The sequence below is a fragment of the Microcebus murinus genome, chromosome 2 (assembly GCF_040939455.1).
Source record: "Microcebus murinus isolate Inina chromosome 2, M.murinus_Inina_mat1.0, whole genome shotgun sequence".
Taxonomy (NCBI): domain Eukaryota; kingdom Metazoa; phylum Chordata; class Mammalia; order Primates; family Cheirogaleidae; genus Microcebus; species Microcebus murinus.
In genome coordinates, this window is record NC_134105.1 from 27,416,882 (window position 1) to 27,430,763 (window position 13,882).

The 13,882-nt window shown below is 43.1% G+C and overlaps 2 protein-coding genes across 8 annotated transcripts in view; both read right to left on the bottom strand.

The window, feature by feature from the left end:
- MTF1 (metal regulatory transcription factor 1) overlaps positions 1–7,807 on the bottom strand; it is a 51,780-nt gene extending 43,973 nt beyond the window's left edge. For both annotated transcript variants that reach the window (XM_075996780.1, XM_075996777.1), the window contains exons 1-2: positions 7,700–7,807; positions 5,225–5,683 (exon numbers count right to left, since the gene is read on the bottom strand). In XM_075996780.1, coding sequence (XP_075852895.1) covers positions 5,225–5,632 — 408 coding nt within the window. In that variant the 5' untranslated portion in view covers positions 5,633–5,683; positions 7,700–7,807. The remainder of the gene's footprint in view (positions 1–5,224; positions 5,684–7,699) is intronic.
- Positions 7,808–8,844: 1,037 nt separating this feature from the next.
- INPP5B (inositol polyphosphate-5-phosphatase B) overlaps positions 8,845–13,882 on the bottom strand; it is a 56,596-nt gene continuing 51,558 nt past the window's right edge. For 4 of the 6 annotated variants that reach the window (XM_012779911.3, XM_012779910.3, XM_012779912.3 and 1 more), the window contains 4 exons: positions 12,774–12,858; positions 12,236–12,363; positions 10,337–10,448; positions 8,845–9,671 (listed from right to left, as the gene is read on the bottom strand). In XM_012779911.3, the coding sequence (XP_012635365.2) occupies positions 9,556–9,671; positions 10,337–10,448; positions 12,236–12,363; positions 12,774–12,858 (441 nt within the window). In that variant the 3' untranslated portion in view covers positions 8,845–9,555. The remainder of the gene's footprint in view (positions 9,672–10,336; positions 10,449–12,235; positions 12,364–12,773; positions 12,859–13,882) is intronic. The other 2 variants (XM_075996824.1, XM_012779913.3) reach the window with 2 other exon arrangements.

A 13,882-nucleotide genomic window follows, 5' to 3' on the forward strand; every position in this document is an offset into this window, starting at 1 on the left:
AATCTGACTCAGAAAATAAGCTGCTTAGGAAGCCAAGAAGACTACTTATCAAATGATTTGATTTCTCAAGAGTAACACCTGAGCATGGAGAGGAGGGGGAAACCCATTTTAAAAAGCGGGAGGGAGGGGAGTTAGGGAAGGCTAAGGAATCATGAAGTGTTATAGAACAGTCATAAACATTGGCCTCTTTAGTCCAATTAAATGCATTTAAATGCCAAAATAAAATCACTGTCAAAGCAAAAGGTAAGGCTGGGCGTGGTGGCTCACACCTGTAATCCTAGCACTCTGGGAGGCTGAGGCAGGCGGATTGCTTGAGGTCAGGAGTTCAAAACCAGCCCCAGCAAGAGTGAGACCCCCGTCTCTACTATAAATAGAAAGAAATTAATTGGCCATTAATTTACATTAATTGGTCATTAATTTACTATATACATATACTAATGTATATAGAAAAAATTAGCTGGGCATGGTGGCGCATGCCTGTAGTCCCAGCTACTCGAGAGGCTGAGGCAGAAGGATCGCTTGAGCCCAGGAGTTTTGAGGTTGCTGTGAGCTAGGCTGACACTATGGCACTCACTCTAGCATACGCAACAAAGCAAGACTCTGTCTCAAAAAAAAAAGCAAAAGCTAAGGTAAGATGGAAGGCAAGTCTCCTGAATGCCAAGATTGTCAAAGACTAAAAGCTGCCGCTGCTTCTCTCTCAATCCCCATCCAACCCCAAACCTATTGATTTCAAGAACAGTTTATAGAGCCTTCCATATAAGTCTCTTTGATAGAATGGAAAAACTTGGGTGGGAGGAAAGTAGAGTGAGCTAAATCCACAGTAGACAGAACAAAGTGCTCATAATATCCTTGACCTTGTCCTAGTTGACATGATTATCAATGACCTGAAGACATGAATGGCAAACCAGACTTGCAGATAGAAGAAACCAATTTGCAAATAGTACAAAGTGGGAAAGTGACAGCTAATATCACTGATTACATAATCATTCCCTCGCTACCATCTCCTCTTCTGCCTAGATCAGCATTTCCCAAAATGTGTTCCACAAAACACTGATCCCTTCAAATGAGACCTGCAAAATGGTTTCCCAAGTTTAAAACATTTGAAAAACTCTATTTTCTTCCTTCTTGGTTATTACCACACCATAGGCTCTGAGAAGTCCTGTAATAAACAAACTTCTCTCCTGGTTTAACTTAATGTTTCCCATACATCTCATGAAACACTTTCACACAGTAATCATTAACTGAAAATGGCCTAAAGTTTAGGCCAAACCATGTTCAAATTTTCTATGCTAAAAAAATGATTCAATCCCCTTGAGCTACTACTGCCTCATGAGTCTTCTTAGTCCAACTACCAAACTTAAATAAAACACCACCACCAAACTTGACACTTCCTGCCTCCTGTTTCCTCATCACCCACTCACTTCTTCACCACTCAAAGTCTGGCTTCCGCGCCTGTTGCTCTCCTGAAGGTCTTCTCATGATGTGAACACCCGCACAACTAGCAGAACTAATGGCTTCTCTCTGGCTCCCCAATCCCTATGCAGGGTCACACAGGAATATTCAGATTTCTGGACACTTTTCTCCCTCAGCTTCCACAACACTGCATTTTACCCATCTCTTGGACTACTGTGAGCTTCTTGGGTTCCTCTTTCTCTTTCCAACCCTTAAATTCTCAGGCCAACTCTTACTTCTCCCTTGAGTAAACTGCCCATAGTTTGAACTACTGCCCTTGCGTGGATCCACAACTCTAATGACAAGCCATTTCCTCGACTTCAGACCTATATTTCCAGCAGGCTTTCAACTTGTTCATGTTACTTTTTTCAAGAAGTACATATTCAATACACTCCAGCCAAACTCATATATTTCCCTACCAACCTTTTTCCTTTTACTATCTTCTTGATTCCTGTTAACGGGATTGCCATTTGCAGCCACTTTCTCCTCAGCATGCACGCAACACTCTGTTAGAGCACCAACCACAGTGAACTGTAACTACTTAACTCTTCATCTAGACTTGAAGCTCCATCAATCAGCTGTCCTAAAACACAGCTGAAACTCAACATACTTGGAAAAATGGATGAATCATTTCAATCAACATGATTCAAAACCTCTGAATCATGCCCAACTCATGGCTCATCCTTCAAATTCCAAGAACATATACCAAGTTCTCTTATACTTTTATAAAAGCTCTTGATTCTTTCCATGTACAAGACCATTATCCTTCATCAGACTTAAATGAAACCCCAAACCTAAACTACAACTGTCTCTTTACTGGGCAATAAGTCTCCAGTTTCCCTCTGCCTCTAAACTACCACTGCTGCCAGACCAATCTTTCTAAATGCTATTCTAACTGTATTAGTCCTTAGCTCAGACACCTTCAATGGTTTCCAGTATTTCAAGAATACAGTCCAAAACCCTTACTATGCTATCACTGCCTTTCTTCTATGTTTGGATCTTTGTTATCTTTCTATCCTTATCTGCTACTACTCCTTATGTTCCAGTCCAAGGGTCAGCACACTACAGCCAATGGACCAAATCCAGCCTGCTGCTTGTTTTTGAAATAAAGTTTTATCAGAACACGGCCACGGTCATTCATTTATGTATTGCCTATGACTGCTTTTGAGCTACAACAGAAGAGTTGAGTAGTTGCAACAAAGATCTTATGGCCTGCAAAGCCTAGAATATTTACTATCTAGCCCTTTATAGAAAAAGTGTGCTGACCGCTGTTCCAACAGGAAACTGGCTATTCCTTGAAAATGGCCTTTGTTCCCACCTCCATTCCTTTGTTCATGCTGTTCCCATCTCTCAGAAAGACCTTCTCCTGCTTTTTTCTTAAACTGTCCACATTCTTTCAGACCAGCTCAAATGCCACCTTTTTCATGAAGACTTCCCTGATCCTGAAGCTAAAGGTGAGCCTCTCTGTGCTCACAGTGCAGTCAGTATTTGTACCTCTTCTTCACATTTATCATATTGTGCCTGATGTTATGATTACTGGTATAAATGTATTTTCTTCTATACTTCTATATTGTAAACTTCTATATTGTAGAAGTTTCTATACTTCTATATTGTAAATCATCATAGTCACTGGCATCCCCCACAGAACATAATAGCACCCTTGCTTACACTTCCTGAATGGCAATGAACCCTTACAAGCAAGCCCAAATACTGGGCTAAAACCAACAAGAAAAAATTTAGTAGGGAAGTATCTTTAAGGCTTACATGCAGGTTTTCATATTCAATTGCACAAGACTTGACAGCTGCACATATAAGAATAACCTAGAGCAGAGTTTCTCAATCCTAACACTACTGACATTTTAAGCCAGATAATTCTTTGTTGTAGGGGGGCTGTCCTATGCATTGTAAGATCTTTAACAAAGTCTTTAGCCTGGACTCACTGGATTCCAGTAGCACCTCCCCAGTGTGACAAAGTAAAATGTCTCCAGACATTGTCAAATGTCTCCTGGGGGAGCAAAATTGCCTGCAGCTGAAAACCACTACTCTAGAAATTTCCAAGTATCAGCTATAAGATGTTGCTGATAAAACATAGGTTATACAGTAATTGTAGTACAGTGTCCAGATTAAGAGATAAGAACCACATAGTATTATTCTAGGTGACTCATACTGTGAGACTCTGTTCAACTCTGGATTTTAAAAGAACTTTGGAAAACTGGAATTCCAACAATCAAAGGTGACCAGGCTGATGAGAGACTAGGGAGAATGTCATAGGAGGGATATTTAAGTAAATTGAGGTGTTTAGCCTACACAAGAGAAGATGAAGAGAAACCCATTATCTTCAAATAGCTGATGGGCTGTTCTGTGGGAAGAAGGTTACTCAGGAAGGCAGATCTGGAACCAGTGGGCAGCACCAGAAGAAAGGTATATTTTGGTTCTACACAACTAAAAGTTTTCTAACAATCAGAGCTGGCCAAAAAACATTGGGCTAAGCTGTGAAACACTGTGCTCTTACCATTCTGGAAGTGTTTAAATGGACAACAGATGAACTGATGTTAGAGATGCTGTAGAAAAATTCCTGCATGAGATGGGAAGTAGGACAAGGTAGTCTCTCTAAGGTTCTTTCTAGCTCTGAGATTCTAAGGCTAGCAAAGGAAAAGCCATATGCCATCAATAAGCCATATGCACAAGCCGTATACAATTTCAAGACCTCAATTAGAACAAAAGAGAAAAATACTTGGCTAAATAATTCACCTTACTTCTGTTTGGTGACACCTTACATTTAGTCCCTGGCACTATAACTACCAGTGACCTATTTTTTCCTAATTGATTTGTAATAGTTCCTAGACAATGGATATCACTACCTTTAAATCATAACTTTTATTCTGCTAATAATAAGCACTAGTAGGCCGGGCGCAGTGGCTCACGCCTATAATCCTAGCACTCTGGGAGGCCGAGGTGGGTGGATGGCTCAAGGTCAGGAGTTCGAAACCAGCTTGAGCAAGAGCGAGACCCCGTCTCTACTAAAAAATAGAAAGAAATTAGTTGAACAACTAAAAATATATAGAAAAAATTAGCCAGGCATGGTGGCGCATGCCTGTAATCCCAGCTACTCAGGAGGCTGAGGCAGGAGGATTGCTTGAGCCCAGAAGTTTGAGGTTGCTGTGAACTAGGCTGATGCCATGGCACTCTAGCCCAGGCACCAGAGTGAGACTCTGTCTCAAAAAAAATAAATAAATAAATAACTAGTATAATTTGTAAAATGCTTTACAGTTTTCAAAGAATCCTGATATGCATTATCTTACTCACATTAGCTAAATGATGAACATGAAAACTTATTTTAGATAACCTGCTCTCAGTTACTGCCTGTTGCCTGATTTCTTATAAAAGAAAGCTAGCTTTTATTATTCATTAATCATTCACCAAGATAATAAAGCACATTCTATAATAGCAGATGTTCATCTCCAAAACAAATCATTTATACACAACCCAGACATATTTTAGCATCAGAAACATGGATTTACTTCTGTGAAATTTCTATTTTATGTATGATTTGGGGAAGAAAATTTGAGAAATTATAATTTAGTATTCTCGAATTTCAATGTGGCTATACAAACCAAAATTTCCAGAAAGCAGTCACAACAAAACAAGAAGCAAAACTATTGTAGGCCCTAACACGAGGGACTCTTTTACTCCCCAGCTAAAACTGCCAATAAGAATTGTTTAAGGACTTGCCCCAAAACCAAACTGGGCCCTCACTCACTGCTTTACTTACTTCTTTACGTTTCGTTTCTGGACATTCCGACTGCAGAGTGAGGGTTGCACCTTCGATATTTCTTGGCATGGGCGTGGAACCAGGGTTTATTGTCAAATGAATCTGATCTGGTGAGATAATGTGTTGCACATAACCCTGGGACATTGCTTCATGATCTATTAGGTGAAACCCCTCTTCACCCCCTACTAGAAAAGGCAAGTGTTCTCCGCACTGTCCATCATCATCTTCATCCTCCAAAGTGCCAGGGTCCTGCTCAATAAGAACAGTGGTCCTATCATAAACAGTTCCAGATGAGGAAGGCACCAGTCCATTTTTATCCACAAACCTGAGCATCTTATCATCGGGGGTCAGCTCATCTTCCTCTGCCTCAAAGTAGATGATGTTGTTGTCTGGACTGTGTTCCCCCATGGTTCAATTGTGCTCAGCCCAATTGTGAGAAATGAAAAGGTAATGACCTGTCTGCAATAGAACAAAGCCAGAGTTAGAGCCCAACCACAAGACCCTGGACCTCCTCAGAAACCTCAGGGCCCATTTTCTGTCATATTTAAAGAGTAGGCCAGAGCAAATGAAAAATCATCTTCCTTAGGAATCATTTTTAATTTTAATTTTGAAACCATTAAGTCATTTTTTTTTTTTTTTTTTTTTTTTTTGAGACAGAGTCTCGCTTTGTTGCCCAGGCTAGAGTGAGTGCCGTGGCGTCAGCCTAGCTCACAGCAACCTCAAACTCCTGGGCTCGAGCGATCCTTCTGCCTCAGCCTCCCGAGTAGCTGGGACTACAGGCATGCGCCACCATGCCCGGCTAATTTTTTATATATATATCAGTTGGCCAATTAATTTCTTTCTATTTATAGTAGAGACGGGGTCTCGCTCTTGCTCAGGCTGGTTTTGAACTCCTGACCTTGAGCAATCCGCCCGCCTCGGCCTCCCAAGAGCTAGGATTACAGGCGTGAGCCACCGCGCCCGGCCCATTAAGTCATTTTTAAGGAAAAGCAATGCCATTTTCTCAAAAGTTGAAGTAACAAGTAGCAGTTCATAAGACCTTCTAAATGTGCCTTACTGTCAAACAATTTGAAGATTGGTCAAAATACCTAAAGGGAACTAAGGAGCAAGCAGAACAGTGGCTGTTTCCAAGCTAACTTACTATAAATCTTAAAGTATGGAAACTGCACTCACATATTCCCCAAATCAGAACATGAGACAGGACATGGCCTCATGTAGTCTATGGTGGAAAGAGCAAGAGTTTGGAGGCAGTCACGTACCTACAAACCCCGGATTTGCTCTTTACCACTTGGATAACTTTTCTGTGTCTCATTTTTCTTATGTGTAAGGTAGGACTATTAATTCCTGTTCTCTCAAAGTTGTTATGAGGAATAAAAAAGATAATGTATATAAAGCACAATGTCTGAAAAACAGTAGAGGAATAAGTGTGAATTCCTTCCATCGTTCCTAGAACAGAAATTTCAGACTCTGGGTGAGGAAGCTAATCCCTAATTAGGCAAGACTAATGATGATCAATATATCTATTCATCTCCTAAAACAATAAGGTGTTGGCCAGAATCTATGCCAGTGTAGTGGGCTCTCTGTTTTGAGGGAGTGAGTCTTACTGAGTTTTGTTTCTATAGCCCATAGATTAGTACACTGACACTGACACTACAAATTCAGAAAATGTCAGCTAAATGAATGAAAGACATGACGACATACTCTCTTGAGAAGATAAGCTCTCTTGAGAAAAATATGAAATTGAAGCTCTCATGTTCTGGAATAGTGATTCTTGCTTCACCTGCAAACACAGGCTCTACAAATGTGGATTTGACAGGCAGAACAGAGAATTTTAAAATTCTCAGCACAACACTTTCAGTTTTCAGTCTGGCTTTGCACTTTATCTTTCTCTTCTGTTCTGGTTTAGAAAGTGAGCCTTTACCTAGTGGGGCAGCTAGACAGAGAGGTAGTTACCAGAGACAGGCCAAGGGACTGGATCCGGGAGGAACCGGCCCGACCCCTAGCTCTGGCTTACGCAACCCCATAGATGCACATTTCGCTGCATCTGAGAGGAGAGATAAGAGCAGCGAGAGCCCCAGTGGGCTGCCCCGGCACCATCGGCGGCAACGCGGAGACCAACTGTCCTGAACAAACAAGACCAGGAGATTTGAGGGAGGCCAACAAGGAGTGCGAAGGCAGCACCCTTGAGAGGAGCCTGGGAAAAGGAACCTGCCTGGGATAGCCTCCAACCCAGGGATACACAGAAAAAACAGAAGACAAGCTGGGGGGCTCCAAGCGGCGAAGAGGGGCAGGGTCCGGGTCTCCATGGAAACAGGGGAGGGGGGCTGGATACCCATCCCCATGGAAACGGAGGAGGGGTGGGGTCCCTATGGTGACCGGACCGAGGCCTCTACTGGGAAATGCTTCAGGAGGGAGCCTAAGTCCCGCGCCCCCGGGAAGTCCCAAGCCCAGACCAAGTCTAGTTTAGCCTTTTACCTCCGCGGCTCCCGGCAACGGCGGCAGCAGCAGCTTCTCCCCTCCCCAGCGGCACCATGATTGCCCCCACCTTCCCCGAACGTCACTTCCGCTTCCGCTTTCCGGAGGAAGGAGGGGACAGTGGCTCCGCCTCTCCCTGGCGCTTCTGGTTGGTTTAAGCGATCTGGGGGCTGAGCTCCAGCCTCCAATTGGTAATCCGGAGGAGCGGGGCGGGCACCGCGGGGACGTAGTCCGGGCGTTGAGTTAGTCCCGCGCCGGCAAGCGCTGCGGGCGTTACCGGGGGGCCCGAGTCGCCGTGTGTTCTGGCTTCACCGGACGCTAGGGAAAGGGAACGAACCCCCAATACTAATCGCAAATATCGGTAGCCTGGCTCGCGCTGGCAGCTGCAGCTTGCAACGGGAAAGACCACAGTTAGCCGTCAGAATCCCGGCTCGGACCCGCAAGGGAGCGGCTAGAAGCGTGCGACGTTCCTGGGTTTCCCCCTCCGGGCCCCAACTCACCCTCACCACCCATCAAAGTTAACATAGGTGGGGGGAGGGGTAAGAAAGGAGGATTAGACCCAAAAGGCAGAACTAAGAGTATTCCAAGCCAGCCAGAGAGGACTGCGCCGCCTCTTCCCTTCTCACATGCTTTCATAAAACGCCCAAGTTCTTTTCTCCTCACACTCCTTCCCAGGCTGGCTGTCCCAACTTTTTTCCCCTGCAGAGTATTCTTGACTTCGATGGGACTCGTGCTGGGCCAGTTAACGCCACCTACTGGCCACTCCCTTCCTTTAACTGTTCACACAGTCCTGGCCCTAACATTTTACACCGCCCAGAAGTAGTGGCATACCAGTGCCCAAGAAGTGACTGCATGTTCCTTTATTATGCTCCTGTCTTTTCTAAACGCCTGGAAGATCTATATGTTAGGTTCTCCCTGCAGGCATTGCCTGTTTTTCCCATAAACTACTTTTCTAGAATATTCAGAGTGAGACAAACCCAAAGACTAAATAAGGGGCCTAGGGGTACAGCCCATGGTTGTATCATCCACCAGACTGCCAGGCATATGTCTCTTCAACCCCTGACTAGCTGCCCCAATGCCTAGTCCACAAAGGTCCAGCTGCAGAAAGATCCCATCTTTTAAGAGATAAAAATATACACAACAACCACTGTTAAAAATACATTTATCGTTAAAATATATTACATATATGAGATAGGATGCATCATATACAGTTTGGAGGACTTGCTGGCCCAGAGAATCCCACTTGTTTTACCAGAACACCCGTTTTTTCAGTGTTTCCATTTTTTAAGCCACTGTTTTGCCTTCAGAGGCTGTGTGGCCAGCCTCAGATTATTGAGCCTTATCTGGAAAGGAAGAGGGGTAGAATTTGCATATGCATATACACATGTCCTCAGACTGAGCACTGGAAAAATCTGGGGTGGCTGTGGACTATTTATCCAGCAGTTTCCACTTGCATTCTTGCTGTCCAATTCATTGTCCTTTCAGGACTCCAAAGTCTGTTCAAATGTCTGACCATGGGGAGCTCAGCCCAGGCCAAAGGGAAGGCACTAACTATGCTCTGGAGGCAGGTTGAGTGAGTACAAGTACAGTTATTTTAAATGTTTTTAAATAAAAAAATGAATAGAGATCTGTGTTAAATAACTAAAGATAAACATTGAATGTCAGTTTCACTGTGGTTGATCTTCCCTCAAGTCTTCACAACTCATAGTAGCACTGAATGTGCTAGGCTCAGGAAACAGGCAGCTGCCATCTTCCTTCCAAGTGGCCTCACATAATCTTAAGGCATCTCTGGAGCTAGAACTGGTAGGGCTGGAAACTGGCTGCCTCAGGTAAAACAGGGGAGGAGATAAAGAGGCTCAGAGTGGGTTGCAGAGAAACTGGTGAATAAATTCTTGAGCCTTCTTCTTCTCTGTCATTTCAAGCTTTTGGTCACCAGCTGGGTTTCGAAGCAGTAAGCTGCCAAATATGCTAGCTGTGTGAAAAAAATAGAAAATAAATTAATTCAGCAAAAGAAGGTAATAAAGTCATGCATTGCTTAACAACAGGGATACGTTCTGAGAAATGTGTCACTGGGTAATTTCATCATTGTGGGAATATCATAGAGTGTACTTATGCAAACCTAAGTGGTATAGCCTACTTAACACATGTAGGCTCCATGCTATAAGCCTTTTGCTCCAAGGCTACAAACCTGCATAGCATGTTACTATACTGAATACTGTAGGCAACTGTAACACCCTAGTAATTATTTGTGCACCTAAACATATCTAAACATAGAAATGGTACAGTAACAATACTGTATTACAGTCTTTTTTTTTTTTTTGGTCAAGTGGAGCAGTGGGAGTGTATTATATAGTCTTATGGGCTGGCTCACCATCCTATATGTGGTCCATCATTGACCAAAATGTTATATGGCGCACCTGTACTTACACCTGTACTTACTTGTGTGATGTTGGGAAGGGGGAGGGGTGCTCAAAAGCAACATTTTCTGCTTTAAGAAAAACTGTTTGGCTATAAGCTTTACCCAGAACTTGTTATTTTAGTTCTACTGCAATGGACTTGGGACCCTCCTCAACCCCATTTCTCATAATGAGTCTCTCAGTTTGCAGAAATGCTTTCCATAGACACTCAGTTGCTTACCTAAAATATTCTCATCCAAATGATTTTTGGCTGAATTTTTCAGCAGCTCTTGCAAAAACGCCATCAAGTAGTTGAAGACATTTTTGTGGAATGTGGGAAGAGTAGAAATGACCTGAAAGAGGGAGAATTTGGAATTGTGTTTTTGTGCATTCAATCATTAGTCCAGTGCCTACTATAGTCCAAGAAGTGAGTATATGATCCACGTACATGAGCAAGACTGGGCACAGGAAACTTTGATGGGTTACCACTTGACCTAAGTACCAATAGAGAAGCATAGGCCAAGTGCTACATGAATTCAGAGATCAAACATCTATCTGCATGTTCTCAGAAGAATTAAGGGGAAAGATGACTTTTTTTTTTTTTTTTTTTTTTTTGAGACAGAGTCTTGCTCTATTGCCCAGGCTGGAGTGCCATGGTGTCAGCATAGCCCACAGCAACCTCAAACTCCTGGGCTCAAGCGATCCTTCTGCCTCAGCCTCCCGAGTAGCTGGGACTACAGGCATGTGCCACCATGCCCGGCTAATTTTTTCTATATATATTTTTAGTTGGCTAATTTCTATTTTTAGTATAGAGGGGGTCTCGCTCTTGCTCAGGCTGGTTTCCTACTCGTGACCTTGAGTGATCTTCCCGCCTCAGCCTCCCAGAGTGCTAGGATTACAGGAGTGAGCCACCACACCTGACTTAAAGATGACATTTTAGTTGGGTCTTCAAAATAAAACAAAATTGGACTTGTATAGGTAAAGACTAGGGTAGGTATTTAGGGAAGAAAAAATGCAAAGAAAATAGGTAAGTATAGAGAGCACATTATGAGAAGTCAATTTGGGCTGGAGCATAACTAGAAGAGTTGACCAGCTAGAATTCAAGAAGTACCCCAGCCATCTGCATAACAGAATTAGTTGGGGAATTTGTACAAAATAGATTCCAAAAGAGATTCTGATTCAGTGGATTGGGGTGAGGCTTTGGAACCTGTGTTATTGGCAAGTTTTCTCAATTATTCTGCCTAGGCCTGTTGTATTTTGCAGGACAGATCATAAAAAGTTTTTTGCAGGCCAGATCATAAAAAGTCTTGAATATATTGGCTGGGTGTGGAGGCTTATGCCTGTAACCTTAGCACTCTGGGAGGCCAAGGAGGGAGGATTGCTTGAGGCCCGGAGTTCAAGACCAGCCTGAGCAAGAGCAAGACCTCCATCTTGACAAAAAAAAAGAAAAATTAGTCGGGATGGTGGCATACGCCTATACTGAGCCCAGGAGTTTGAGACTGCAGTTAGCTATGATGACACCATTGCACTCTAGCCTGAGACAAAGTGAGAACCTGTCTAAAAAAAAAAAAGTCTTGAATTTTTGTTTAATAAAATCATTAATTAGCAATGGAGAGCCAAGTATGGTTTTTGACCAATGGTAACATGACAAGAGCTTTAGAATACACAATCTGATGGCAGCATGCAAAACAAATCAGCAGAGGGAGAGCCTGAATGCATGGCATTGAACCAAGGTGAGTGGAATGAGCATGGAAGCAAGAGGATGGGTGATAGGTTGATGGGACTGGGCATGTGGGCGATGAGGAGAGGGAGGAGTCAGAAATGATTCATGTTTCAGGGTTTAGTCACTGGAATTAAGGGTGATGCCATTAAAGGGACATGAGAAGAACAGGTTTGAGAAGGAATGCCCCCATGAATGGGATTAGTGCCCCTATAAAAGAGACTATAGAGAGCTCCCTCACCCCTTTTGCCATGTAAGGACACAGTGAGAAGACGGCCCTCTGTGAACCTGGAAGTGGGCCCTTGCCAGATTCCAAATGTTCTTGCTAAGTTTCTCAGACTCTGCATTTGAGGAACTGTGTCCACTTTGTTCACTAAAGCTAGCAACATGTGTATGCTGATGCTCAGTGCTTCCCCTCACCTGTTTGCTTGCTGTGTAGTTGCCAGAACACTCCAGGCAGTTATGGTAGGCACTGTTACAGATGACAGGCTCTGGCAGGCTCTCCAGGAAAAGCAGCAAGGCTTCAGCTACAGAATGATTGCTAGCGGCTTTTGGCCCATGGTTAAGGAACCAGTGATGCTGCTGCCCATGATTAGGAAGAGGCTTGGGAGCATGCACACGCCAGAAGTGCTGCCTGCCCAGGCAGGCTCTCTGCTCAGAGCTAGGTGCCAGCCTAACATCTTGAAGGGGCCACGCTGTTTGTCAAGTGAGCCAATCCTTCCTGAGTTCCTGCTATATTAGTTGCTTAAAGTTGTAAACTCTTCTCTATGCAAACTTTAAGTAAGAAAAACATGACAGCTGAGGACACAACATCAGATCTGAAGCCTGAAAATATTCAAAATATTCTTCTTTCCTTTTTCTCATTGCTTGCTCTCTCTCTCTCTCTCTCTCTCTCTCACACACACACACACACACACACACACACACACACACACACAGCTGAATGTCCAAAGGATACAGAGGTTATCAATCATCCCAGTATCCAAACAGTCCCTGATATGTTCAAATTCCAACCTCAGTCCAGGCTGCTGAAACAGATCTTCCTGCAAAAAGGAAGAAAGTTATAAAACAATTATTTTCTCAGAAAATCAGCAATGATGCCCTGACCTAGTAGAATCACCAACAAAGTGCAAGAGGGAGCAGTGTAGTGAGACCTCTGAATCACCCTGGCAGACAATCTGATTTAGGCTGAGGTGGCTAATTCATGTTGTAGGCTTTCCCAGGCATGTTTCTACAACAGGTCTTTAGGCATCTATTAATAAAAGTATGGGGAGGGCACACTGCACATGGCAAGAAGATCCAACATAAGAGAAAACTTAAAAGCAGCTATGTCCAGTCAGATGAGGTTGAAAAGAAAAGATAAAAAAAAAGGGTAGCCATGTTTTTTGCAGTGCTATGGAAGGATCAACCACACATACACACACACAAAAAAAAAATCCTGAAGAAAATCTACCATGTACAAGATGGAGAAAGCTAAAGAGGCATCTCAGTGCTTTGGGCAAACAAGATTATGGCAGTAAAGGTATTTTCATTAATCTCAGCATACTTTATGTTCATTTGTTTTATAAAATGACTTAATGCCATATAACTGCATTAATAATAATACTACATGTATTACTGAAAAGTTCCTTTTTTTTTTTTTGAGACAGAGTCTCAGTCTCCTAGGCTAGAGTACAGTGGCATCATCACAGTTTACTGCAGCCTCAAATTCCTGGGCTCAGGTGTCAAAAGTTATTAATACATTTGAAAGGATCTCTACAAAGAAGGTAGACTAGTATAGTACTTAAGAATGTGACTTCTATGGCCAGATTTACTGGTTTCAAATCTCACCTCTGCCTATTTATCAGCATTGAAACCTTGACCAAGTTATTTACTTTTCTGGGTATTTGTTTCCTCATCTGAGAGCTACTGTGAAAACTAAATGAGGCAATGCTGTAAAACACTTAGAATGGTGCTTAGGGCCGAGATAGCCCATGCTTATAATCTTATCACTTTGGGAGGCCAAGGCCGGAGGACTGCTTGCAGCCAAGAGTATGAGGCTAGCCTGGGCAACATAGTGAGACCCTG